The sequence below is a fragment of the Mauremys reevesii genome, linkage group 13, assembly GCF_016161935.1.
Source record: "Mauremys reevesii isolate NIE-2019 linkage group 13, ASM1616193v1, whole genome shotgun sequence".
NCBI classification, from domain to species: Eukaryota; Metazoa; Chordata; order Testudines; family Geoemydidae; genus Mauremys; species Mauremys reevesii.
In genome coordinates, this window is record NC_052635.1 from 17,383,246 (window position 1) to 17,409,262 (window position 26,017).

A 26,017-nucleotide genomic window follows, 5' to 3' on the forward strand; every position below is an offset into this window, starting at 1 on the left:
GAAAAGCACTGGGGCAGAAAGGGAGAGGGCTGCGCCTGGGCAGAGGCCTGGTAAGCTGATAAGCCAGAGAGCTCAGTAAAAGGAAGGACAGGTTAGAGGCAAAGATGGCAGCCAGGTGGGTTTTGTGCACACGACCGCCCAGGCGGAGCAAAGGCAGAAATATGTGGTTAGTGAGAGGGACTCTGGGGCACAGAAAGGAAGGAGCAGGATTTGATATTTCACAGCTTTCAGTGACTCACTCTTTGGCCTGGCTGCAGGACACCATGGAAGGGCTGCAAGCTGAGCTCCAGGAAGCTCAGAATCAGATGGAGGCAGTGGAGAGCAGGCACCTGGAAGAGGTCAAAACCCTCAAACAGGAAATAGACATTCTCCTTCTGCAGCGAGACACCCTGCGAAACCAGGTGACTGCCCCAGGCACAGTGCAATGGGGATTCCACCCAGGAGGGTGGCAGTCCCCCTGCTTGTCACTCACCCTCAATACGACCCTCAGCCCTGATCCTGGCTAGGCAGAGGGGGGAGGTCCCCTCTGTTTGTCAGAGGATGGAGATGGATGGCAGGAGAGAGATCACTTGATCATTGCCTGTTAGGTTCACTCCCTCTGGGGCACCTGGCATAGGCCACTGTCGGTAGACAGGCTACTGGGCTAGATGGACCTTTGGTCTGACCCGGTACGGCCGTTCTTATGTTCTTATATCCCTCTGTCTTTTGCCTGGTTGTTCACCCCTGATCTCAGCTGGTGGGGACGGTGCCTCTCTCCGTCACTCTGCTGCTCACTCAAATCCCACCCCGATCTTGGCTGGCAGGGACAGTCCCTCTGCCTGTCACCCTGGCATTTGCTCCTGATCCCAGCTGCACAGTGGCATATCGCCATCTCTCCTGCTGCTGGTGTTTTTATTTCTAGGGGTGGTGGGGATTGGATGAACAAACTACTCCTCTTAGGTCTCCAAACATATGAGCAATATCTAATTTGTACCTGGCACTCTGAAGATCAGATGATACTTCAATTTGCTTGTTTGCTTTCCCCACAGGATACAGGAAGGCTATTGCATGCTTTAACCTCTGGCTCCTCCACTATTCTTCTGTCATATTTCAGGTGCAAGAGCTAGTGGTCACCAAGGATTCCTGGCAACAGATTGGCCTGGAGGCTCAGCGGCAATTGAACGAGGTGCAAAAATTATCCAACCAGAAGATACTGGAGGCTACTCATATCCAGAAGATGTTAGAGGGGGAGAGGAGTCGACGGGAGGAGGCGGAGCGTCAGAACACAGAGCTCCAGGCCGAGGGGAGAGGAGTCGACGGGAGGAGGCGGAGCGTCAGAACACAGAGCTCCAGGCCACGGTCGGAGCTCTGGAGGGGGAGAGGAGCCGACGGGAGGAGGCGGAGCGTCAGAACACAGAGCTCTGGGCCACCGTCGAAGCCCTGGAGGGGGAGAGGAGCCGACGGGAGGAGGTGGAGCGTCAGAACACAGAGCTCCAGGCCACAGTCGGAGCCCTGGAGGGGGACAGGAGCCAATGGGAGGAGGTGGAGCGTCAGAACAGAGAGCTCCAGGCCACAATCGGAGCCCTGGAGGGGGAGAGGAGCCGATGGGAGGAATTGGAGCGTCAGAACACAGAGCTCCAGGCCACAGTCGGAGCCCTGGAGGGGGAGAGGAGCCAACGGGAGGAGGTGGAGCGTCAGAACACAGAGCTCCAGGCCAGGCTCAGAGCCCTGGAGCGGGAGAGGAGCCGACGGGAGGAGGCGGAGCGTCAGAACACAGAGCTCCAGGCCACCGTTGGAGCCCTGGAGGGGGAGAGGAGCCGATGGGAGGAGGCGGAGCGTCAGAACACAGAGCTCCAGGCCAGGCTCAGAGCCCTGGAGCGGGAGAGGAGCCGATGGGAGGAATTGGAGCGTCAGAACACAGAGCTCCAGGCCACCGTCGGAGCCCTGGAGGGGGAGAGGAGCCGATGGGAGGAATTGGAGCGTCAGAACACAGAGCTCCAGGCCACCGTCGGAGCCCTGGAGGGGGAGAGGAGCCGATGGGAGGAATTGGAGCGTCAGAACACAGAGCTCCAGGCCACCGTCGGAGCCCTGGAGGGGGAGAGGAGCCGATGGGAGGAGGCGGAGCGTCAGAACACAGAGCTCCGGGCCACGCTCAGAGCCCTGGAGGGGGAGAGGAGCCGATGGGAGGAGGCGGAGCGTCAGAACACAGAGCTCCAGGCCAGGCTCAGAGCCCTGGATGGGGAGAGGAGCCGATGGGAGGAGGCGGAGCGTCAGAACACAGAGCTCCGGGCCACGCTCAGAGCCCTGGAGGGGGAGAGGAGCCGATGGGAGGAAGTGGAGCGTCAGAACACAGAGCTCCAGGCCAGGCTCAGAGCCCTGGATGGGGAGAGGAGCCAATGGGAGGAGGTGGAGCGTCAGAACACAGAGCTCCAGGCCACGCTCAGAGCCCTGGATGGGGAGAGGAGCCGATGGGAGGAAGTGGAGCGTCAGAACACAGAGCTCCAGGCCACGCTCAGAGCCCTGGAGGGGGAGAGGAGCCGATGGGAGGAAGTGGAGCGTCAGAACACAGAGCTCCAGGCCACGCTCAGAGCCCTGGAGGGGGAGAGGAGCCGATGGGAGGAGGTGGAGCGTCAGAACACAGAGCTCCAGGCCAGGCTCAGAGCCCTGGATGGGGAGAGGAGCCAATGGGAGGAGGTGGAGCATCAGAACACAGAGCTCCAGGCCACGCTCAGAGCCCTGGAGGGGGAGAGGAGCCGATGGGAGGAGGTGGAGCGTCAGAACACAGAGCTCCAGGCCACGCTCAGAGCCCTGGAGGGGGAGAGGAGCCGATGGGAGGAAGTGGAGCGTCAGAACACAGAGCTCCAGGCCACAGTCGGAGCCCTGGATGGGGAGAGGAGCCGATGGGAGGAGGTGGAGCGTCAGAACACAGAGCTCCAGGCCACGCTCAGAGCCCTGGAGGGGGAGAGGAGCCGATGGGAGGAGGTGGAGCGTCAGAACACAGAGCTCCAGGCCACGCTCAGAGCCCTGGATGGGGAGAGGAGCCGATGGGAGGAGGTGGAGCGTCAGAACACAGAGCTCCAGGCCACGCTCAGAGCCCTGGAGGGTGAAAGAGCCAGGTGGGCAGAAATCAAGTGTGATATGGGCTAGATATTTTGTTTTCAATCTTAACTGATTCCTGCTTTCCGGTCTGTGCACATGCAAGCTAATCTGGGAGCATCTCCCAAAGCTCTGAGGTCTGGGCGCAATTAGGGGCCTGCTCTTATGTTCTCCCACTGGGGTGCCTGAACTGCACTGTGCAGTAGCCTGTCAGTTTCCTTCTGACAGCAGGCAGCAAAGGCACTCCTTAGGGACCTAGCTGCAGTTGTACTGGCATTGCCTTGGTTTGCCTTCTGGAGACTGCTGGATTTCTCACAGTTCAGCATAATTAGCCAATTCCTTTACCCAGCTGGTTGCCCTTAATGACATTTCAAATGTCTGAGTGCCTTGTATGGAACATCCTTAGGGGGTCGCGAGGTTATTACATGAGGGGTCACGAGCTGTCAGCCTCCACCCTAAACCCCACTTTGCCTCCAATATTTATAATAATGATAAATATATTAAACAGTGTTTTTAATGTATAAGGAGGGGTTTGCACTCAGAGGCTTGCTGTGTGAAAGGGGTCACCAGTACACAAGTTTGAGCACCACTGATCTAGAACATCATGAATGGCATGGAGAAAGTGAATAGGGAAGTGTTGTTTACATTTTCATATAACACACGAACCAGGAGGCACCTGATGAAATTAACAGGCAGCAGGTTTAAAGCAAACAAAAGGAAGTTCTTCACATAACACAGTCAATCTGCAGAACTTGTTGCCAGCGGAAGTATAACTGGGTTAAAAAAAGAACGAGATAAGTTCCTGGAACATAGGTCCATCAGTGGCTACTAGCCAAGATGATCAGGGATTCAACCCCATGCTCTGGGTGTTCATAAACCTGTGAGTGCCAGAAGCTGGGACTGGCTCTCCTGATAATTTCTCTTGTTCTGTTCATTCCTTCTGAAGCACCTGCCATTGACCACGTGAAAAGACAGGATGCTGGGCTAGATGGACCCCTGTTGTGGTGCTGTCAGGCTTAGAGAGAGTCTCCCTGCCTCTGTCACAGAGCTGCCAGGATTACAGAGCCCTCCCCGCCCAATCACATTGCCATCAGAGCGTCACCCCTCCCCATTCCAGGCACTGAGCTGCCAGGATTACAGAGCCCTTCCCCCCCATCACATTGCCATCAGAGCGTCACCCCTCCCCATTCCAGGCACTGAGCCGCCAGGATTACAGAGCCCTTCCCCCCCATCACATTGCCATCAGAGCGTCACCTCCCCATTCCAGGCACTGAGGTGCCTGGATTACAGAGCCCCTCCCCCCCATCACCTTGCCATCAGAGCGTCACCCCTCCCCATTCCAGGCACTGAGCCGCCAGGATTACAGAGCCCTCCCCCATCACATTGCCATCAGAGCGTCACCCCTCCCCATTCCAGGCACTGAGCTGCCAGGATTACAGAGCCCTTCCCCCCCATCACATTGCCATCAGAGCGTCACCCCTCCCCATTCCAGGCACTGAGCCGCCAGGATTACAGAGCCCTCCCCGCCCAATCACATTGCCATCAGAGCGTCACCCCTCCCCATTCCAGGCACTGAGCCACCAGGATTACAGAGCCCGCCCTATCCCATTGCCATCAGCGTCAGCCCTCCCCCATTCCAGGCACTGAGCCACCAGGATTATAGAGCCCTCTCCCCCACATCACATTGCCATCAGAGCGTCACCCCTCCCCATTCCAGGCACTGAGCCGCCAAGATTATAGAGCCCTCCCCGCTCATCACATTGCCATCAGAGCGTCACCCCTCCCCATTCCAGGCACTGAGCTGCCAGGATTACAGAGCCCTCCCCGCACATCACATTGCCATCAGAGCGTCACCCCTCCCCATTCCAGGCACTGAGCTGCCAGGATTACAGAGCCCTTCCCCCCCATCACATTGCCATCAGAGCGTCACCCCTCCCCATTCCAGGCACTGAGCCGCCAAGATTATAGAGCCCTCCCCGCACATCACATTGCCATCAGAGCGTCACCCCTCCCCCATTCCCGCACTGTGCCGCCAGGATTATAGAGCCCCCCCCCCCCCCATCACATTGCCATCAGCATCACCCCTCCTGCATTCCAGGCACTGAGCCGCTAGGATTACAGAGCCCCCCGCATCACATTGCCATCAGAGCGTCACCCCCCCCCCATTCCAGGCACTGAGCCGCCAGGATTACAGAGCCCCCCCATCCCATTGCCATCTGCGTCAGCCCTCCCCCATTCCAGGCACTGAGCTGCCAGGATTACAGAGCTCCGCCCCATCGCATTGCCATCGGAGCGTCACCCCTCCCCTTTCCAGGCACTGAGCTGCCAAGGGATAGCTCAGTGGTTTGAGCATTGGCCTGCTAAACCCAGGATTGTGAATTCAATCTTTGAGGGGGCCATTTAGGGATTTGGTCCTGCTTTGAGCAGAGGGTTAGACTAGATGATCTACTGAGGTCCCTTCCAACCCTAATAATCTATGGTTCTAAGATTATAGACCCCCCCCCCATCACATTGCCATCAGTGTCACCCCTCCCCCATTCCAGGCACTGAGCCGCTAGGTAACTTTCACTCTGTGCATCTGAAGAAGTGGGTTTTTTACCCACGAAAGCTTATGCTCAAATAAATCTGTTAGTCTTTAAGGTGCCACCAGACTCCTTGTTGTTCTTGCCAGGATTACTGAGTCCCTTCTCTCTTTCAGCCTGGCTCTGACCCTGGAGGGGAAGGAGCTGAGACTCAGGACCTTCCAGGAGAGAGATGATGCCCAGCTGAGTGAGATCATCAGCCTGCAGGCAGCCATTTGCCAAGCTCAGCAGCTCCATTCTGACCACAGAAGAGAGATACAGGAGCTCAACACACAGGTGCCCTGCACACCAGCATTTCCTTCCCCAGCAGCACATCAGCCTTCCCCAGGACCAGCCCCAGCCACTGTACTCTGGTCCCTGCCCCCTCCTTCACTGCTTCCACTCCTGTAACTGCCTCACCTGCTCGCAGCCTTGGAGCTATGGTGCCGAAGCCTGGCTCTGGCTCTGGCTCTGCCCTCCCTACATCTTAACCTGATTGCAGACCCTGAGCTCCAGAGAGAACAGCAGATTTCTGTGGAGCATCTCAAAGCCTCTATTGCAGTTGTTGGCTCCAGGTGGCTGTGCCTACCCCTGCAAAGCACTAACTTCTCTCTCTGCTCCGGGGAGGAGGAAGGGAGCTCAGAGCTGGGAAGGTGCGTGGTCCCAGACACACAACTTGAGGGACTGACGATCTTGCTGTTCTGCCTCTGTGCTTTTGTTGGGTAGTTCACCTCCACTATGGCATAACTGGCTCCCCCTCAGGAGCCTCTTTCACCCTGTGTGTTTCGTCTGGTTTCTTTCTGAGGGTGAGGGCATGGTGGGGCGGGGAGCAACAATCTGTGTTTCCCTGCGGGTGGGGAGCTCCTGGTCCCTGAAGGTCCCGGAGCTTATTTCCAATCTGACCTCTGCACCTCCTTAGTTTTGTGCCTTTGGCTGTAGGAAGATGTCTGCTTGAAAGCAGCTTCCTTCATCAGACTCTCCTCCTCCTCCCTGCCCTTGCAGTATTCGTGCTGAGCCCCGAGGGCCTGTGTTCCTCTTCTCTGCAGGTCCACTCACTCAAGCAGGCAGTGCTAGAGAAAGAGGCTGGTTTAGTGGCCCAGGAGAAGCAGTTGTCACAGGATCTGGAGGAGTCACGGGCAGGTGAACGGCATTTGAGGGATTTGCTGCGGACAGTAGAGGCAGAGGTGTCTCAGCTGCGCCTTAGCCTTTGCAGCACAGAGAGCCGGGCAGAGGCACTGGCTGTGGAGTGCCACCGCGCCAGCAGTGCCCGCTGTGAAGCAGAGTCCCAGCTGGCCAGGCTGCACACCGTTCTGCAGCACACACTGCGTGGCAGCACTCTTGCAAGTGGAGACCTTGTCACATGGAGTGCAGGTGAGTGTGGCTGGTGTTTGTGGCAGTGTGCTAGAGGCTTACCCCCAGAAGGCCATGTGGATCTGTCCCTAGCTGAGAAGGCTTTACAGCCTAGTGGAGGAGACTGGGGTTCCCTTCCTAGCCTGATTTCCTGGCCCATATCACTTCCCAGTGGCCTTGCTCTGGTTGGGGAAGGCTAGGAACAGTGGGGAACCCTTTACCCTGGCTCTTGGCCCAAGAGAAGTCCTCAGTCTCTGACACAGCAATTCTTGGCTCTCCATTCTGGGCGAACAGACAGCATATTACGTTTGAAAAGTGTAACACGTTCCAGCCATCTCTGGCCCCCGGAAGGAGTGTCCTTCCACTTCTTCTGGAACTGCTTATCGGGATGGCCTTAGGGCTGGTTAGAGGCTTCCAGGGACTCCAGATCTGCATGGGTGACCTCAGTAGCAGGCGCCATGGATGATGGGTTATACATCTTATGGGATGCCGTGCAAGATGCAGGAAGCACTACAAGCCAGAGAGCCCAGAGCTGGTCATCAGCCCACCTGTGCTGCTGATTGCATGGAGTCCCACATGGCACAGTTGCCAGTACTTAGAAATGTCCCCTGGGACATTGCTCCAAGAAGCCCCCAGAAAATTTTGCATGGATTTTGTAAGGATATTTCATTGCAACCTCCCTGTCAACGTATCAAAAACAAGTACTAAGCCTGGGTGGGAGAAATCCAAGTGGGCAGGGCTGTATGGGGATGTGCCAGTGTTTCTCAGAGCTGATGAAATTGCATTGTGTGCTTTACTCCCCTCCCCCATTTTTCTCCAGGGGCCATTTCTCCCTCCCTTGCCAGTGCCTCCAAGAGGGGTCTCTGACATCCCGTCTCCCTCTGCATGTTACTGCCTCCTGAGGGGAGCTGCTGCTGAGGGCTGGTGGTGTGGGAGGAGACTGTCTCTCCTGGCTTAGTGCTGCAGATCACTCCTGTGTGAAGGAAAGCCAGCCAGTTTTTGATACGTTGACAGAGAGGTTGCACGCCTGGCAATAGCATCTAGTGTGTATAAGAGATCTGTGGCTGGGCCATATTCCAGCCCCATTTGCTGGAACAAACGGAGATGTGGGACACAGAGCAGAAACATGGGGCTGTTGGCAAGCGTGGGCAGCCTTTGTTTCTAAAGCCAGGAGGGGCACGGAGGGCAGGCCTATGCCCCCAAAAGCTCACTGCAGAGAGAACTAAGGCAGTGTTTGTGAATGGGGAAGCGACCTCAGCCCCAGTAGCCGTTGGAGAATGCCACATGTGATGTGGCACTAATGGGCAGTCAAGGTAATGTGCAGTGTGTCACCTATTCACTGTCACATCTATGGGACTTGCCCCGAGAGGTCTCCAAACTCTGCCAGCTTCTCCTACGTGAGAGCAGGGCTGTCACTGGCCAAACACTGATCCCAGGGCTTATATTTCCAGAACAGGACCGTGTTTGTGGGCTTACTGGGCCTCAATCTAAGGCCCTCCCCATAGAGCTCACAGCAGAGAAAGTGGCAACAGCCTTCCGGAACCTGCACCAGGACCTGAGGCAGACTCTGCAAGATCGGGTAACTGCTCTCCTCAGTGCACTCACTTCCCCTGCCCCTCTGCTGAGCTTAAGCAGCAAAAGAAGGTGGTGTGGCCGAACTGGTTCTAGTTCCCTATGCCAGTGCAGCCTAGACCTGCTCCATCATGGGGAGAGGGGAATATCCCCTCTGTAGGGATCCCACTCACTACTACTGCCCCTGTTGGTAATGGCCCTGCCATGTCTGAGTCTATGCCCTAAGCTTCCCTCTCTCTGCTGTCCTGGCACCATGTGTGTGTAGCTTCATACAGCCTCTCCTGCTTTCTCCAGGATGATGCCAGGAACAAGGCTCAGAAGTTGGAGCAGGAGCTGAGCAAAAAGGAGGCCGAGAGGGACTGTCTCAGAGCCCACACTCAAGAGCTGCAGAAGTGGTTGTCCCAAAGCCAGGAAGGTATGGCTGCCCCCCTTCCCACTGTACAGGCCCACTCTGCTTTATCAGCAAGGGAGTGAAGATGGCAGTTGGGGGAGAGGAAGAGCCACCATGAGAGCCCACACAGACTGGCGCTCCTGAATAGATGGTGAATCATTGCAGAGACAGCCTTGGTTCCCTGCAGTGCTCCTTGCAGTACTTGAAGAGTCCTCTCTTCCCTCCTCCTGCCCTGGGCTAACCTGGGGCATTCCTGTGTAATGGAGGCTTCTCCTCCATTTTCCAGTGCATTAGCTCTATCTCCTCCCCCAGGATCCTTGCGTTATTGCAGTTGTCAATAAATCATGTGCCTCTGCTACCTTCCCCAGTTTTCTACAATCTGCCGCTTCTGCTTCCTTCTCAACCCTCCCCTTCCTAGCCCTGATACAGTCTGAGCACAGGCTGCTGCTGAATCTCCCGCCCCAGCAAAATGCTTGATGGAGACACTGTCTCTCATCTCCCCAGTCACTTTTCACAAACAGCCCCTCAAACAGATCTCACTCTGGGTCTTGCCCTAGGCTATAGCACAGTAACTACTCCCCTACATGTAGCTAATTGTCCTGTCTCTCTTACTCTTCCTCGCTTCCCTCGGCCTCCAGTAGTGTGGACCCCTCCATACCACAGCTATGTGGGCATCTTGGCTTCTCATCTGTCATGGCACCACTCGTACCCACCAAGCACTTGGAATTGTCTGCCTTTCAATGTCATGGATTGTCCCCTGTTCCTATGTAGTGGGACATAAACTCCCTATCCTCCCGCCCTAGACCAGTCAGTATTTTATAGGCTTCTGTCATGTCCCCTAGGCCTAGTTGAACAGTCTGAGCCTTTTCAGTCTCTCTCTATGGCAGAGCCCCTTATTGCCCATCTTGGAACTCTTTCTAATTCTGCAACATCCTTTTGCAACCTTATTGCTCCCTCCTTTGTGGTAGCAGCTCCTCTGCACCCAGACTTGTTCTTGGATGGAGCCCTACGTCAGTTGGTATTCATCCTTTTCCTTCCTATATATTTTCCTTTTGTAATCTTATCCACCTCAGCTCTCACTACTATACTGATGATGCTCACTTGCACCAGTCTGCTGACCTAATCTTATTGACTGCGCCTTGTTCACTCCCTCTGCCTCTGAACTCTGGTTTCACCTGAACTTCCTTAAGCCAATACCTCAGACCAAGATACTTCTCTGAGCGTAACCCAATCTCCCCATTGTGGGCTGGAGCCTGGGAAGCAAAGGGCAGCTGAATGGAAAGATCATGGCTCTTGCCCAGCATTGTTTGGTTTTGTTTTGGTTCCTCTTCTCCCCCTGCCCCATTGCAGAGATGCGGATGGTAGAAGGGAAGCAGGGCTCACTCCAGGCCACGCTGCAAGAAGAGGTCATTGCCCTAAAGAAGGAGGTTGTGACGTTGCATGGGGAGGTTGCATCCTTGGAGAGGAGCCTTGAGGGCACCGAGAAGCAAAGAAGGGATGTTGTGGTGAGGCTGGCAGATGGCCCTGAAGCTTTGTTACATAATGGCCATTCAAGGAAAGCCTGGACAGAGCTCTTTTAACACTGCATTCTTGGGAACAACCCTGCCCTGGCCCCAGAGCCACTAAATTGAAAACTCCTGCACAGTGCCATCTCCCATGTCTATTTTCTAATTTCTGGTGCTCCCCTCAAAGTTAGAAGCATGTGTAACCAGACAGAGTGTGCAGACATTGAGCAAGTTTCCCCATCCCTCCTATAGCCCCTCTGTCATGCCCTTTTATCCAGTCCTAGGCTTCCCATGCAGTGCTGCTGAGCCACCTGGCTGCTGATCCACAGTATCCTCACTATTCCAGTCTGAGTTCCACCCCTAGAGTTCTGCCAATGCATTTCACTTCTCTCCACTCATACCCCTGCTGTTCCAGGCTTGGGATTTTCATGAGCCACTGATAATCTTCACACACTGAAGAGACTGCTATAAGGAAAGAGTGGGTTTCAGTTGGGAGACATAGGCAGGGTTTGTTCACTGTGAATATCAATAGCTGGGCAGGCATCTGGTGAGCGTGAGAACCCTTTGGTGTGTGTGTGAAGGTGGCTGATATTATGCAACATCTGGACAGACTTCCGGTGAGTTCTGGGGAGCAGGCTGTGGCCATGGTACATACTAGTACTAGCGACCCTGGGAACGCAGGAAGCTAAATTTAGATTTAGGTACTTCCGTACTTGGTAAGTTTTATAAAACATCTAAAAGAGCCTGTCATAGCGTTTAAACAGCACAGCTTCTGCCAAGGAAAACTGTGCCTCATTAATCTATTAGAATTCTGTCATTAAAGTAATAGGTAAAGAAGAACTGGTTGATGTAATTTATTGGACTTTCAAAGTCTTTGACAATGTCTCTCAGAAGGGGATGTAAAGGAAATGGAATAGTCATGGTATGAGAGGCAAAGTATTGTTATGGATCAGAAATTGGTTAAGGTACTGACTCTGCAAAGACTTCCACATATGCTTTGCTTTACTACTGCGAGTAGTCTTCCTGAGATCATTGGAACTACTCACAGCTGTGAAGTTAAGCACTTGCATAAGTATTTGCAGAGTTGGAGCCCAAAAGACAGAAAACAAAGAGAAGGAATGCTTGGTTCACTTTCATAGTTGAAAAAAGTTTAACAGCTGGCTGCCCCAGGGCTCAGTGCTAGGACCAGTGTTGTTTAATATATTAGTTATCTGGAAAAGGTTTATAGGTATTGAGGAAGCAAAATTTTCAGATAACACTAAATTATTAAGACTAGTGAAGGCTGGAGAAGACTAACTTCAGAAGGACCTAACTAAGTTACACAAATAAGCAGCATGATGGCAAATGAAATTCCATGTTGATAAATGCAAAGAGAATTTTTAAAATAATTGTAATGCCATTCTCTAAATTAATGGAATGCCCTTACCTGTAACACAGTGCTTGATTCAGGACACATGATGAGAATGATTAGAGACCTGGATAAACTTCCATATGAAGAGAAGTTGAAAGGCATGGGACTGTTTATCTTAGCAAGGAGATGAACACAGTACAGTAGGCAGGAGGAAGAGGAAAGGGGTCAATGGGGATAGCTGGAGGGGAATGGAATTAGCCAGACATACTTACAATAGTTTTTCAATACAATTACAATACAGTTTTTCAGGTTAACTTTTGTAATAGTTGTGATGGGATCCCTGGGGTGCAGCCTGGGACCATTGGACCGCTGTGCCCCCTTAACTCTCCAGCCTGAGCTGTCTCCCACAATGCTTTGCTAGTGACAAGCAGCAAACCCCTCCAGGCACTGTTATCACTCAGGATAACCATATGCGGAGCACCATACCCAGCTATACAGCATGAATGCTCCCAGAGCCACTCATGAATCACACAGAGAAGGGCACCAGCTGAATTCCCTCCAGCTCCCAGCCTTGTACAACAGGAACATACCACCTTGCGCTGCTTGTCTTCAGCAGTGCAAATTTATTAATTAATTCACCACTTCATCAAAGGCAATTGGATATACACTAGCCTTTGCATATCTGAGCAAATTCACCAGACACTTCAGGCAAACTCACTGGTAAAGATAAAGAGTGACCAAAGAACAAGAAAAATTAGATGGGAGAGAAAAGCCACCCCAACCGGAAGAGTTATTCCATTAAGAGCCACACTTGCAGAATTTGGGTGTCACATCATCCAGGCAGTAGAGCTACAGCCCAGTTCTGAGATGGGAAGAGTTATCTAGATTTATTTTCAAGTCATTTTCTCTCCGTTTCAGCATGAACGGGACATGCTGCAAGCAGCTAAGGAGAAACTGGTACGGGAGATGGACCTTCTACAGGAATCAGTCTCTGCCTCTGAGACTCGGGCAAACATAGCAGCAAAGATGAGCCGCTCCCTAGAACAAGAGCTTCAAACAACCCTCTCTGCCCTGAAAATGAAAAGTGAGGAAGCAGAGACTCAACAGGAGGGAATCCAAACATTGCAGAAGGAGGCTGCATTGGGGAAGGCTTTGCAGGAAAATCTGGATCACCTGACTCTTGCCTTAAGCCAGAGAGATGGAGAAATGGAAACACTGCAAGAACAGATTAGCAAGCTGGAGCAGCAGAGAGAAGTGCAAAGAACAGCTTTAGATCACCTTACTAAAGACCTAGAGGAGAAGGACAGAGAGGTGGAATCCCAACAAGAACAGATTCAGGAACTAGAGAATCAGAGGGAAATGCAGAAGACTGCTCTAGAACGACTGACTTTAAACCTAGAGGAGAAAGTAAAGGAAATTAAATTCCAGGAAGAGAAAATCCAGACTCTGGAAGAACATGGAAGATCACAAATGAAAGCTCTGCTGGAGAAGCTCTATCTGATCAAAGTAGACTTGAGGGAAAAAGATTGTGAGCTTATGTCTCAGAGAAAGGTAGCTGAAGAATTGAAAGAGGAGGAGAAAAAGCAGGTGAAGGTTCTGCGCACAAGCCTAGAACACATGAAAGCAATTCTCGGGGACAAAGAGAGTGAGATCGAATCGCAGCGGGAGCAGATAAGGATTTTCCAGCAGTATGAGGATCAGCGGGAGGAAGAGCTACAGGACCTGCGGGAGAAAGTAAAACAGATGACCCTCACTCTGACTCAGAGAGATCAAGAGCTTGAGTCACAACAAAAGCAAATTCAGAATATTAAGGAAGAGATGGAAATGAAGCTAAAGCCTCTTTGTGAACATCTGGAGCAAACACAAGCAGCCTTAAAAGACAAAGACAGAGAGCTGGAATTCCAAATGCAGCAAATACAGAAACATGAGGAAGAAGCAGAAGGGCAGATGAAGGTTTTACAGAGAGATTTAGAATATGCCAAGGAAGAACTAAAGGAGAGAGATGGAGTGATTAAGTCTCAGAAAGAGCAGATCTGGACACTCCAAAAACAAGAAAGAGAAGTTGAGCAACAGGTGAAAACTCTTGACCGTCTTGAAGCAATATTAAGGGAGCGAGAGCAAGAAATCGAATCCCTGCAAAAGCAATATGAGGAGTACAAAACAGAGGAGGAGAAGCAGGCAAGAGCCATGCAAGCAAATCTTCAACAAACACAGGTGACTCTGAGGGGGAGAGAGAGGGAAATAGAGGCCCTTGAGGAAGGAATCCATAAGCTTCAGCAGCATGAGGAAGATGCAGTGACACAGACTAAGGCTGTCTTGAAGACACTTGAATATACCAAATCGTCTCTACAAGCCAGAGACCAGGAGATAGAGTATTTGCAAGGGCATATCAAGGAGCTGTTAGGGCAGAAAGAGCTGGAAGAAAAGTGTGCCAGGAGCTTACAGCAGGATCTAGACAGAATGAGCCAAATAGTGAAGGAGAAGGATGTAGAACTCCTCAAGCAGGCGGAGCAAATTAGCATATACCAGAGTCAAGAAGAAAGAATGCAGGTGGCACTAAAGTCCTGCCAGAACCAAGCAAGTTGTCTAGAGGAAGTTGTAAGAGAGCGAGAGTGGGAGAATGAGACTCTCATTCAACAGCTCCAGCACCGAGAGGAAGAGCAGGAGACCCTGCACCGTCTCCAGCTTACACTGGCTGAGAAGGAGGAGAGACATCACAGAGAGAGAGAGCAGCTTCCAGAAGAAGCCCTGAACAAAACGGAACAGGAGACCAAGGCCCAAGATAAGCGAAAACAATTGGAAGAGGAGGAGGTAAAGGGTCTTCAAGAATGTCTCCAGCATCTCCAGCAGACACTGGCCAAAAAGGATGAGGAGATCAAACACCAGAGAGAGAGAGTCAGGGGCCTGGAGGAGACTCTGAGAGGGAGAGAGCAGGAGCTGAGGACACAGGGTGAGCTCCTGAAGCAGCTCACCTCAGCTCTGCAAAGGAGAGCTGGTGAAGGGGAGACTCTAAAGAACCAAATCCAGAAACTCCTGAGATGGGAGACAGAGGAGGCAGCCAAGAGGAAGGTTCTCCAGGAGAGAGACCAGCAATTGGAAAGGCAGAAGGTGTGGATCCAACAGCTGGAAGAGGAGAAAAAGGTGAAGGATCAGGAACTGGAGCACATGATGGCTGTTCTGAAGCAGACTGAGAGTGTGGAGATAGAATGGAGGGAGAAAGCACAGGCCTTGGCTTTGTCCCTGGCCCAGAGCGAAGCAGCCAGTAGGACCCTGAGGGAGGAAATGGCTGTCCTACAGAGCATGGTATCAGAGCGGGATAAGGATCGGCTTCATCTTCAGGTAGGCAGTTTGGTGGGTGACTTGCATGAAAAGGATGCCTGTCTATTTCTGTCTTAAGAATCCAATGGCACTTTGTTTAGATTCATAGATGTTCAGTCCAGAAGGAACCATTATGATCATCTAATCCAAGATTAAACAACCTTTTTACGCCCAAGATCAGTTTTTGAATTTAAGGGCAACTGAGGATCTACCCCACCCCTTCCCCCAAAGCCCCACCCCTTCCCCTAAAGCCCCACCCCACTTACTCCATTCCTCCCCCCGCCCTGGTCACTTGCTCTTCCCCACCCTCACTCACTTTCATTGGGTTGAGGTAGAGGGTTGGGGTTCGGGAAGGGGTGCGGGCTCTGGGCTGGAACTGAGGGGTTTGCAGTGTGGGAGGGGGCTCTGGGCTGAGCCTGGGGCCTGGGGTTGGGGTGCACCAGGGGCTCTGGTCTGGGGCAGAGTGTTGGGGTGTAGGAGGGGGTGGGGGTACTGGCTCTGGGAGGGGGCTCAGTGCTGGGGTTTGGGGTGCGACCTCCCGCCAGGCTGCACTTACCGCTAAGGCAGGCTCCCTGCCTGCCACGGCCCCATGCCACTCGTGGAAGGGGCTAACATACCCCTGTGGCCCCTGGGGGTGATGGGCGGCACGTGGCTCCATGCGCTGCCCCTCTCTGCAAGTACCGCCCCCTCATCTCCCATTGGCCACAGCTTCCTGTTCCCAGCCAATGGGAGCTGCAGGAACAGTGCTTGCTGGCAGGAGCAGTGCGCGGAGGGAGACCCTCGCCTGCAGGGCTGCACTGGCCGCTTCTGGGAGCGGTGTGGGGTGGGGCAGGCAGGGAGCCTGTCTTAGCAGTAGCCCTGCTGTGTCGCCGGAGAAGGATTGACCAGTCGATCGCAATCAACCCGTTGGTGACCACTGATCATAGAATCATAGAATATCAGGGTTGGAAGGGACCTCAGCGGGTCATTTAGTCCAAACCCCTGCTCAAAGCAGGACCAAACCCAACTAAATCATCCCAGCCAGGGCTTTGTCAAGCCTGACCTTAAAAACCTCTAAGGAAGGAGATTCCACCACCTCCCTAGGTAACCCATTCCAGTGCTTCACCACCCTCCTAGTGAAATAGTTTGTCCTAATATCCAACCTCAGCTTCCTCCACTGCAACTTGAGACCATTGCTCCTTGTTTTGTCATCTGCTACCACTGAAAACAGCCTAGATCCATCCTCTTTGGAACTCCCTTTCAGGTAGTTGAAAGCAGCTATCAAATCCCCCCTCATTCTTCTCTTCTGCAGACTAAACAATTCCAGTTCCCTCAGCCTCTCCTCATAAGTCATGTGCTCCAGCCCCCTAATCATTTTTGTTGCCCTCTGCTGGACTCTTTCCAATTTTTCCACACCCTTCTTTTAGTGTGGGGCCCAAAACTGGACACACTACTCCAGATGAGGCCTCACCAGTGTCGAATAGAGGGGAATGATCACGTCCCTCGGTCTGCTGGCAATGCCCCCACTTATACAGCCCAAAATGCCATTAGCCTTCTTGGCAACAAGGGCACACTGTTGACTCATTTAGTGTGACCTCCTGCATAGCACAGGCCAGAGAACCTCATCCAGTGTTTTCGGCATTGAACCTGTAGATTCTGGCTGAGCTAGAGGGAAACTTTTAAAAAGTGACCTCCCATTTCAGTGTAAACACTTCAAGTGATGGAGAATCCACTACGTCCCTTGGTAATCTTTCCAGTGGTAAATGATCACCCACACTACGGGTGTGAGTGCTTTCAGCTGGTCAGCTCTGCCATGTCCAGGCAGGTTTAGCTGTCACACATCTGGTTGTCTAACAGCTACTAACCACGGACTGCTTACCCACTCCTCTCTGGAGGAAACCAGCCACTTTGGACCAGCCAAGAACCAAGAGTTGTTTGCCCGGGAAGAGGGACAAAGGAGGGAGAAGGAGCAGGTTGAGTGAGTTAAGTGTGGTCTGCGAGAAGCAGGAACGCTGCTGAACTGGGGGCTGTGAGAGGGAGCCCTGGGCTCTGGTCAGACTCAGATGGATTTGGCTGTAGCTTCCCATTCTCTATGCTCACTTAAAGGCTTTCTACGCCATATTACAGACATTTAACAAATCTTCTGTTTTACAGTGCTGTCTGAGAGTCACTCCAGTCTAAAGAGGTTGGGGATGCATTGCTTCCTTTGGGTGTGCAAGTCTCCCTTCAGAGGTCCAGTGCGAGTGGACTCACTGAGGGGACCTCACGGAGTGAGGCAGGCGTGCTGAAGGCTCAGAGGTGTGGTCCCAGGAGGCGATGGAGGCTTAAAGGGCTTAGCCCCACAGAGAGAGTGCAACCCTCGAAGAGGACTGACACACTAATGGGGGTTCCTCCCAGGAACTGTACGGAGCCAAGGGAAAGAGCACTGGGCCTGTGGTACCATGACAAATGGTAGTTGGGGGTGGGTTGGCAGTCCATGGTCATTAGTTGCTAGGCAGCCAGATGTCTGGGTCATTGTCTTCTAGGTTCATCATGGACGTGCGGCCCAGGCAGCTAGGCAAAGAGTAATCACCCTTCTCCCACTGTCTGGGTACACATGCAGCAAGTAGGGGAAACTGGGGCACACACGATTCTCATCCAAAGCACTAGGAGAAATTTCCACTTTGTCACAATTGGATAGACCCATACCTTACCAGTCTCCTGGGCTAGGGAACCTATTGCTCTGTGTTTCCTGGGCCTCCTGGTGCATGTGCACCTGCTCTGTGTTCTCAGCACCATAAACTTTTAGCAGTTGGTGCATTGTTCATCCTCTGCCCCCCAATTTTGATTCAGTGCAGCAGAACCATTCCATCTGCCTCAGAGCAGATATTGCCTTTAGCACTGAAGATGTGGAGAGGATTTCATAACCCTCTTGGAGGTACTCCAAGAAATCCTTAAGTCTGGCACAAGAGCAGCCCACAGTTTCTTAAAGAACAAAGCCTCAAAACAGAAGCTTGGATCAGCCAAAACCACTAAATCTCAGTTCTAGATGAGAGCTCTGCCAGTGCAGACCTAGCCCCATTCGCTAAGCTGAGTCAGGTGGCTTCACCACTGAAATGTCCTGCGCCATCACCATGAAGGCCAGAGACCCCAAATGTCAGCTCTTTGATGTAGTTCACATGACTCTTCTTGGAGTGCCCAGGACTGAGTCACCTTGTTATCCTCCTGCCTCTAATGAGAGAGAGACTTGCTGATGCTTAACTGTGCTCCCTGACACCACCAGTTTGCTAACCACCCAATATACTCAGGGCTCTGCTAGCACTCACTCTGCTTTGCAGGTTAACTGTAGGTTCACCCCCAATCTCTGAACCCCTCGGAAAGCATCCTCCTGTAGTATCCAGCCCCTGTCACTGGACACTCACAGGAATTCTGAGGGTTGCTCTCCCCAAAGGAATAGTATACACAACACTTGACTGGTACAACTCAGGTTCAGGTCTTTGATATCATCACAGAACTGAGATATATTTATAGTGAGAACAATCATAAGTTTATCATCACATGCTAAGATTTCAGAGATAGTGAGTAAAGTTACATATAAAACAAAAGTATAACACCCTTCCTATTGGCTCTGGCCCTTGTCTAAAGTAGTTTTATCTAACTTAAAGCAATCTCCCAACATGTCCAGCCAGTATGGTTGGGAATCCTTTTTCATGAATGCAAAAAGCATTGTCCTTTTTTCTTTCCTCAGTGAAGGATAACAAAGTGTCTTTTTTCTTCTCCTTATATTCTCCAAAACTCATTGTTTTGTCCCCAGAGTCAGGACAACCTCCTTACTCCCTCCCTGATGTGCTGGCTCCATGTTGTCTTCACATCCTGATGTTGATGTCATATGCAAATAGGTTTCCATTATGTTGGCTTATAATGCTTGTATTACATGTGAACCAAGGGAGACTGATGAATATACATCCTGTGTCTGGTGAAAACCTGCTTGTCAACCCTGCTTTGATTCAGACTTTAAAACATATTTTCCTGTACATCTTTACAACTCCTTAAATATCATGTGTACATATATCTCACAAAGATTATGAGGATCAGTCTGACATAAGCTTTTATTAGGGACTTGACATGACCCTGTTTGGTAATACTAAGAAAGCATTGTGAGTTTTTCAGGTCTGACAGGAGTTGCTGTTGTAGAACAGTGAACTCAGCACCAGCTGGCATTGAGATGTTCTCAGGGGCACAGTTGGGGCCTCAATACTTGCAATCAGTGTGCTCCAGTGACCTCCAGTCCACTCAGTGAGAACATAAGAACGGCCATACTGGGTCAGACCAAAGGTACATCTAGCCCAGTATCCTGTCTTCCAACAGTGGCCTAATGAGAGGATATGGACAGAACAGATAATCATCAAGTGATCCATCTCCTGTTGCCCATTCCCAGCTTCTGTCAAAGGGAGGCTAGGGACACCATCCCTGCCCATCCTGGCTAATAGCCACTGATGGACCTACCATCCATGCATTTATTTAGTTCCTTTTTGAACCCTGTTATAGTCTTGGCCTTCACAACATCCTCTGGCAAAGAGTTCCACAGGTTGACTGTGTGTTGGGTGAACAAATACTTCCTTTTGTTTGTTTTAAACCTGCTGCCTATTAATTTCATTTGGTGACCCCTAGTTCTTGTGTATTGAGAAGCAGTAAATAACACTTCCTTATCTACTTTCTCCACACCAGTCATGATTTTATGGACCTCTATCATATCGCCCCTTAGCCATCTCTTTTCCAAGCTGAAAGTCCCAGTCTTATTGATCTCTCCTCATATTGAAGCTGTTCCATACCCCTAATAATTTTTGTTGCCCTTTTCTGAACTTTTTCCAATTCCAATATATCTTTTTTGAGATGGGGTGACCACATCTGCATGCAGTATTCAAGATGTGGGCATACCATGGATTTATACAGAGGCAATGAGGCAGAACCTCTGCCCAAAATGATAAGGCAAGAGGTGCCAAAAGAGAAACAGCTGCACGCCAACATGGCCTTGCTATAGGCAGCTCCATTGCTGGATTCGCCCTTCTGCATTTGTGGGGTAATTCTGGGTACCAGTATATGCTTGGCCCAGTCACTCCTGGTGCTCTGAGTGTCCTGCCTTCAGGACTACCTTTTCGCTCTTCCTCCTCAGGGTAGGTGCTCTTGCAGCATTCTTTGTGCTGAGCTCTGATAGGTGGTGCTCCTGGCACAGAAAACTCTGGCTTCAGTGCTGGCTCCCCCTGACGCCTTTGCTCGTGGCTGCGGTACAGCCAGTGTCAACGCTTTGAGAGGCTCTGTCTTCACGTCATGATCTAGACAGTTTGGGCAGGGGCTGGCTGAGGTCAGTGCAAAGAGGAGCCAGGTGATGCCGTATCTACTGTGGAGGAGCTCCAGGACAACAAGCTGATGGGAGGATCTTACCTTACCCATGTGTTTGTAAAAGCTGGTGCAGACAGCAGAATCTGAGCTGAAACCAGTACATGAACTAGGAATCACTTGGGCTAGGAAATCCTGTCAATAGGGCTGCAGCACCTTTGCTCCTTGCTGTGGGCTGGCTGGTGGAGGCTTTGTTGCATACCCCCCCAAGCTGCTGCCCAGTCTCAATGGAAGTGCCAGAAAAAGTCTGTCGGGTCTCCCACCGAGAGTGAGGTGGTGGAGGTGGCTATGAGTGGCCTGGCAATGCACAGAGTGCTGGCGCACTGCACAGCAGTGGCACTGAGATCCATGGGATGAAGTGTGTACCTCACTGGCTATGACCCTTCACGTTCAGGACTAACAGACCTTCATGGCCCTGCTATCAAGGATCAGACCACCTAGGACCACCTGCTGGGCTGCTCCCTGACTAACTGCGCTGCTAGGTAGCCAGTAAGTCCGTGTAGTGTGGTGGCAGTCATCCCTCCCTCTCTGGGTCGGAGGGAGGCCACACTACATCACTGGGGTCACTGCCTAACATCAGGTGCTAGCGCCTAGAGCCTCTCGGCAGGGCGGAGCACCAAACAACCGGTGGCCTAAGCTCTCAGGCAGGACCGAGCAAGCCAGCAGTCTATCGGCTCTGGCCCTCAGGCAGGGCAGAGCTAACAGGCAAACACAGGCTGTTCAGCCTGAAGCAGAGAGACAGCCACCCCAGGGATGGGGTTGGCAGCAGGGTGTAGGAGGACCTGTGCCCACATTACTCCACCAGCGAGCAAGATATGTCTGCCTCACTGGGAACAGCAGTGAGTGCCCTCTCCAGCAGGGGGCACTGCAACCCTCGCTTCCAGAGGATGATCTGTGCCTTTTGTCACTCCCACAGGAGCAGCTTGCTTCAGCTCTCAGAGACCTAGAGGAGAGCGTTCCAAACAAGGCTCTGAATGGAGATGCGGATCTGCTGCTTAGAGAGGAGAGAGCAGGGAAACGGCAGGTGAGGGAGGGGGGAGTGGGCAGGGCACGTGCACACATGGGAGAGGAGAAGTAAGAAGTGTGTATCTGGCCTGGATTAATTCTACCCTGTGGCTGTGCTGGAGAGTGGCCCCTGAGCCCTGACGGGTGCTGGTGCCTATGCTTTGGGAGCAGAGGGAGCGACTGATGAGCGCTCCCCTTCAGGCACAGTGTGCTTCTCTGTAGGCCTCCCTAGCCAGCTTTGTTCAGATTCCCCACTCTGAGCATCTGGGGCACATACCCATATGGCACAGGCTCGCCGAGACTCTTCTCTGTACAACCCCAGGCCATGGGAGAGGAAGAGGAGCAGCTGGCAGCAGGGGCAGAGAGGAGACTGCTGCAGCAGCGGCTGGAACGTCTGCAGCGAGCTGTCGCAAGGCTGGAACATGACAAAACTCAGCTGGAGCAGCTCAACACCCAACTCAGGAGGACTCTAGAGCAGGTGAGCCAAGATCCTAGTGCCTCCCCAGTTCCCTTTGGCACTCTGGGATGACAGCACCCCCATGTGCTCCGGCACCGCCTGCCCACCCCCGCATGCTCCAGCACTGCCCGTCCACCCCCACCAGCCCCGCCCACCCGTGCCCACACCCTCCGGCATCGCCCACTCCCCAGCACTCCTGCACCGCCTGCCCACGCCCTCTGGCATCGCCCACTCCCCAGCACTCCTGCACTGCCTGCCCACGCCCTCCAGCACTGCCCATCCACCCCCACCAGCCCCGCCCACCCGTGCCCACGCCCTCTGGCACCGCTCACTCCCTAGCGCTCCAGCACTGCCTGCCCACGCCTTCCAGCACTGCCTGCGCCCTCCGGCACTGCCCACTCCCCAGCGCTCCAGCACCGCCTGCCCACACTCTCCAGCACTGCACTCTCATGTGCTCCATCACTGCCTGGCCACGCCCACCAGCACCCCCTGCCCCTCAGCACTCCAGCACTGCCCACCCACCCCCACGCACTCCAGCACTGCCTGCCCATTGTACCCACACACACTCACTCCAGCATCAGCTGGTCTTGCTGCAGGGTGAAGCCCTTTCTGTCCCACTTCCTTCCCCTGCCACCATCTGGAGGTAAGTGCCTCTGAGTGGAGAACCTGCTCTGCCCACCTGGTACCCCAGGTTATTAGCTCCTTGCTCCCTGGCAAACTGCTGTGACCCTTTCTGTGTGTCCTGTGTGCAGGTGGAGCGTGAGCGGAGGAAGCTGAAGAGGGACTGTGCTGGCCTCTCACTGCCAGATGCCTGTGGACTTCCTGTGTCTGACTCTGGGCAGAATAAGGCATCAACTTCAGGACAGGTAGGAACAGGGATGGAAGCCTGAGCATGTGACCCTAGCAGAGTCCCGCCTGCTCTGCTCTAGTCCTGCCCCAGGCAGAATGAGGACTAAAGGCCTTCTCGTTGCATTTTCTTCCCAGGAGGAGGCCCGGGCTCTCCGTAGGCGACTCGCCGAGTTGCAGAAGCAGGTTAGGAGTAGAAAACCTCTCAGCTAGATGGTCGTATCTGCATGGGTGGGGCACACGGGTGTGGAAACTCCTAGGAATGGGGGCCTGGAAGGGGCCTGGCGCTGAGGGGGCTTGTAGCACTGGGCCAGCCCTGGCTGTGAGGGGAGCTGTAGTGCTAGGGCCCAGGGCAGAGCAGGGCTGTGAGGGGATCTCAGTGCCAGGCTGGGCAGAGCTTTGAGGGCACTCATAGCACTGGGATCCCAGGCCAGGTAAGGTGTGGCTGTGACAGGGCTCACAGTGCTGAGGCATGAGGCATGAGGTGGGGCGCAGCTGGGAGGGGTCTGTAGCATTGGGGTGCTGAGCGGGGTGGGGGCAGGGCTGGGAGGGGTTTGTAGCATTGGGGTGCTGAGCGGGGTGGGGTGCGGCTGGGAGGGTTTGTAGCATTGGGGTGCTGAGCCGGGTGGGGGCAGGACTGGGAGGGGCTTGTAGCGTTAGGGTGCTGAGAAGGGTGGGGCGCGGCTGGGAGGGGGTTGTAGCATTAGGGTGCTGAGAAGGGTGGGGCGCGGCTGGGAGGGGGTTGTAATGTTGGGGTGCTGAGCGGGGTGAGGTGCGGCTGGAAGGGTTTGTAGCATTGGGGTGCTGAGCGGGGTGGGGCGCTGCTGGAAGCGTTTGTAGCATTGGGGTGCTGAGCAGGCTGGGGTGCGGATGGGAGGAGGTTGTAGCATTGGGGTGCTGAGCGGGGTGGGGTGCGGCTGGGAGGGTTTGTAGCATTGGGGTGCTGAGCGGGTTGGGGCATGGATGGGAGGGTTTGTAGCATTGGGGTGCTGAGCAGGCTGGGGTGCGGATGGGAGGAGGTTGTAGCATTGGGGTGCTGAGTGGGGTGGGGTGCAGATGGGAGGAGGTTGTAGCATTGGGGTGCTGAGTGGGGTGGGGTGCGGCTGGGAGGGTTTGTAGCATTGGGGTGCTGAGCGGGTTGGGGCGTGGATGGGAGGAGGTTGTAGCATTGGGGTGCTGAGTGGGTTGGGGCGTGGATGGGAGGGTTTGTAGCATTGGGGTGCTGAGCGGGGTGGGGTGCTGCTGGGAGGGTTTGTAGCATTGGGGTGCTGAGTGGGGTGGGGTGCAGATGGGAGGAGGTTGTAGCATTGGGGTGCTGAGTGGGGTGGGGTGCTGATGGGAGGAGGTTGTAGCATTGGGGTGCTGAGTGGGGTGGGGCGCGGCTGGGCGGGCTCGTCGCTTTGGGGTGCTGTGGGGGTTGGGGGGTGGTTGGGTGGTGGTTGTAGCATTGGGGTGCTGAGCGGGGTGGGGTGCTGCTGGGAGGGTTTGTAGCATTGGGGTGCTGAGTGGGGTGGGGTGCAGATGGGAGGAGGTTGTAGCATTGGGGTGCTGAGTGGGGTGGGGTGCAGATGGGAGGAGGTTGTAGCATTGGGGTGCTGAGTGGGGTGGGGTGCGGCTGGGAGGGTTTGTAGCATTGGGGTGCTGAGCGGGTTGGGGCGTGGATGGGAGGAGGTTGTAGCATTGGGGTGCTGAGTGGGTTGGGGCGTGGATGGGAGGAGGTTGTAGCATTGAGGTGCTGGGCGGGGCATGGCTGTGATTGGCCTGGTAGCCCTGGGGTGCCAGGCCTGGGGCGGGGGGGATGATTGTTGGGGAACTGGTAGCACTGGGTCGGGATCTTGAGAGAAGCAGAATGGCAGGCAAGTCACTTCTTCTCCTTCGGCCCCTTGAGCTCAACCTGTTCCTCTTCCTTCAGGTGTCTCTTCTGCAAACCCAGCTGGTGCTGGAGCGGAAGCACAAGCAGGACTACATCAAGTGCTGTGCAAAGACCAGCCAGGAGCTATCGGGCCTGCACCAGGAGCTCTCTCACTCCTTAGCAACTGTGGCCAGGGAGCCCAAGGCTGCTGTTCTAGAAGCAGAAACGCGGAAGCTGGATGAATCCCTGAACCACAGCTTGGCCTTGGTGGCTTTAGGGTGGGACGGCCAATCTCCAGAGATACACCCTCTGAGTTCCACACCCAGAGCAGCCCAGCAGAATGAGTTGAGGTAGCAGGATCAGCGTTCAGCAAATGGGTCACAGCAGGAACAAGGTCCAACCCTACGTGTGGTTTGGCAGTGCCATTTTCAAGGGTGCCATGGACAATAGACTCTTGCCCACCTTGCAGAAGATCCTACGTGGCAGTGGAAAAGGTGGCGATTGTCCCTTCAAGAGCCATCCCCTCCATTTTCATGGGCCAGACCTCCTCAGAGCCAGCCTGCCCACTGACGTGGCCCTGACTCTCGTAGCCCCAGCCAAATACCAGTCCTCAGGAACATTGAACCACATGGTTGGTTGTGGCACATGGGAGGATGGAACCAATAAGAACATGGGTTTTTCCCCTTCTTCACAGCCTGTGTATCCTGAGGAATGTCCCCAGAGTGTGCAGAGACCTGCTGCAGGGAGTGAATTCAGGGGCGTGGGGTTGTGTCAAAGCTGAGACCTGGGGCAGGGGGGCAATAGTGCTCGCTATGGAAACACCATAGGCAGCAGTGTTCACCATGGAAACTTTCCAGCAGGACTGTGCCAGGGGACCAGAGGCTGGAGCTGGCTGAGCAGGGCTCAGAGATTGGAGGCGAGCTGGAAAAAGGCTCTAGGGTTGACTGGTAGCAGCAGATTGGTGGAATTTTCCTTTTCTGAAGCACACGATTGTTGCCTGCCCCAGAAATGTTGCTGTTACAAGGTGCCCCCAGAGATTGCCCTCGTGCTGCCTGGAGAGCTGCTCCCAAATGACTTTGTACTGTTTCCCTTTTAGTAGGAGCTCCAGTGGGATCTGTATTTTCAGCTTTTACAATAAAGTTATTCCCTACGAAAGAGGTTTATTTTCCCTCGTTTAATCTTTTCCCTCTATCAAAAACCTCCTTCCATGTGGCTCCAGTTCTAAAAATGCCCTTGGGGCTTTCTCTTCCTGACCTGCGCTTCAGTACCGTGAGATGGGCGCTGTCCTGCAGTGGAGCTCTTCCTTGTGCAGTTTGCTTTGTGCCTGGCTGAGCTGGGAGGAAACTGGGCAGAAGGGCATAGCCCCAGGAAATATCTCT

General features: G+C 53.6%; 1 protein-coding gene across 1 annotated transcript in view; it reads left to right on the top strand.

Annotated features, from left to right (window-relative positions):
• Positions 1 to 25,783, top strand: part of CEP250 (centrosomal protein 250) — a 116,513-nt gene extending 90,730 nt beyond the window's left edge. The window contains 14 exon segments of the mRNA XM_039497786.1: positions 258 to 401; positions 1,094 to 1,284; positions 1,287 to 3,095; positions 5,774 to 5,933; positions 6,683 to 7,007; positions 8,438 to 8,565; positions 8,853 to 8,973; positions 10,300 to 10,454; positions 12,724 to 15,144; positions 21,395 to 21,502; positions 21,806 to 21,961; positions 22,693 to 22,806; positions 22,925 to 22,972; positions 24,699 to 25,783. Of these exon segments, the coding sequence (XP_039353720.1) occupies positions 258 to 401; positions 1,094 to 1,284; positions 1,287 to 3,095; positions 5,774 to 5,933; positions 6,683 to 7,007; positions 8,438 to 8,565; positions 8,853 to 8,973; positions 10,300 to 10,454; positions 12,724 to 15,144; positions 21,395 to 21,502; positions 21,806 to 21,961; positions 22,693 to 22,806; positions 22,925 to 22,972; positions 24,699 to 24,992 (6,174 nt within the window). The 3' untranslated portion in view covers positions 24,993 to 25,783.
• The last annotated feature ends 234 nt before the right edge of the window (positions 25,784 to 26,017 follow it).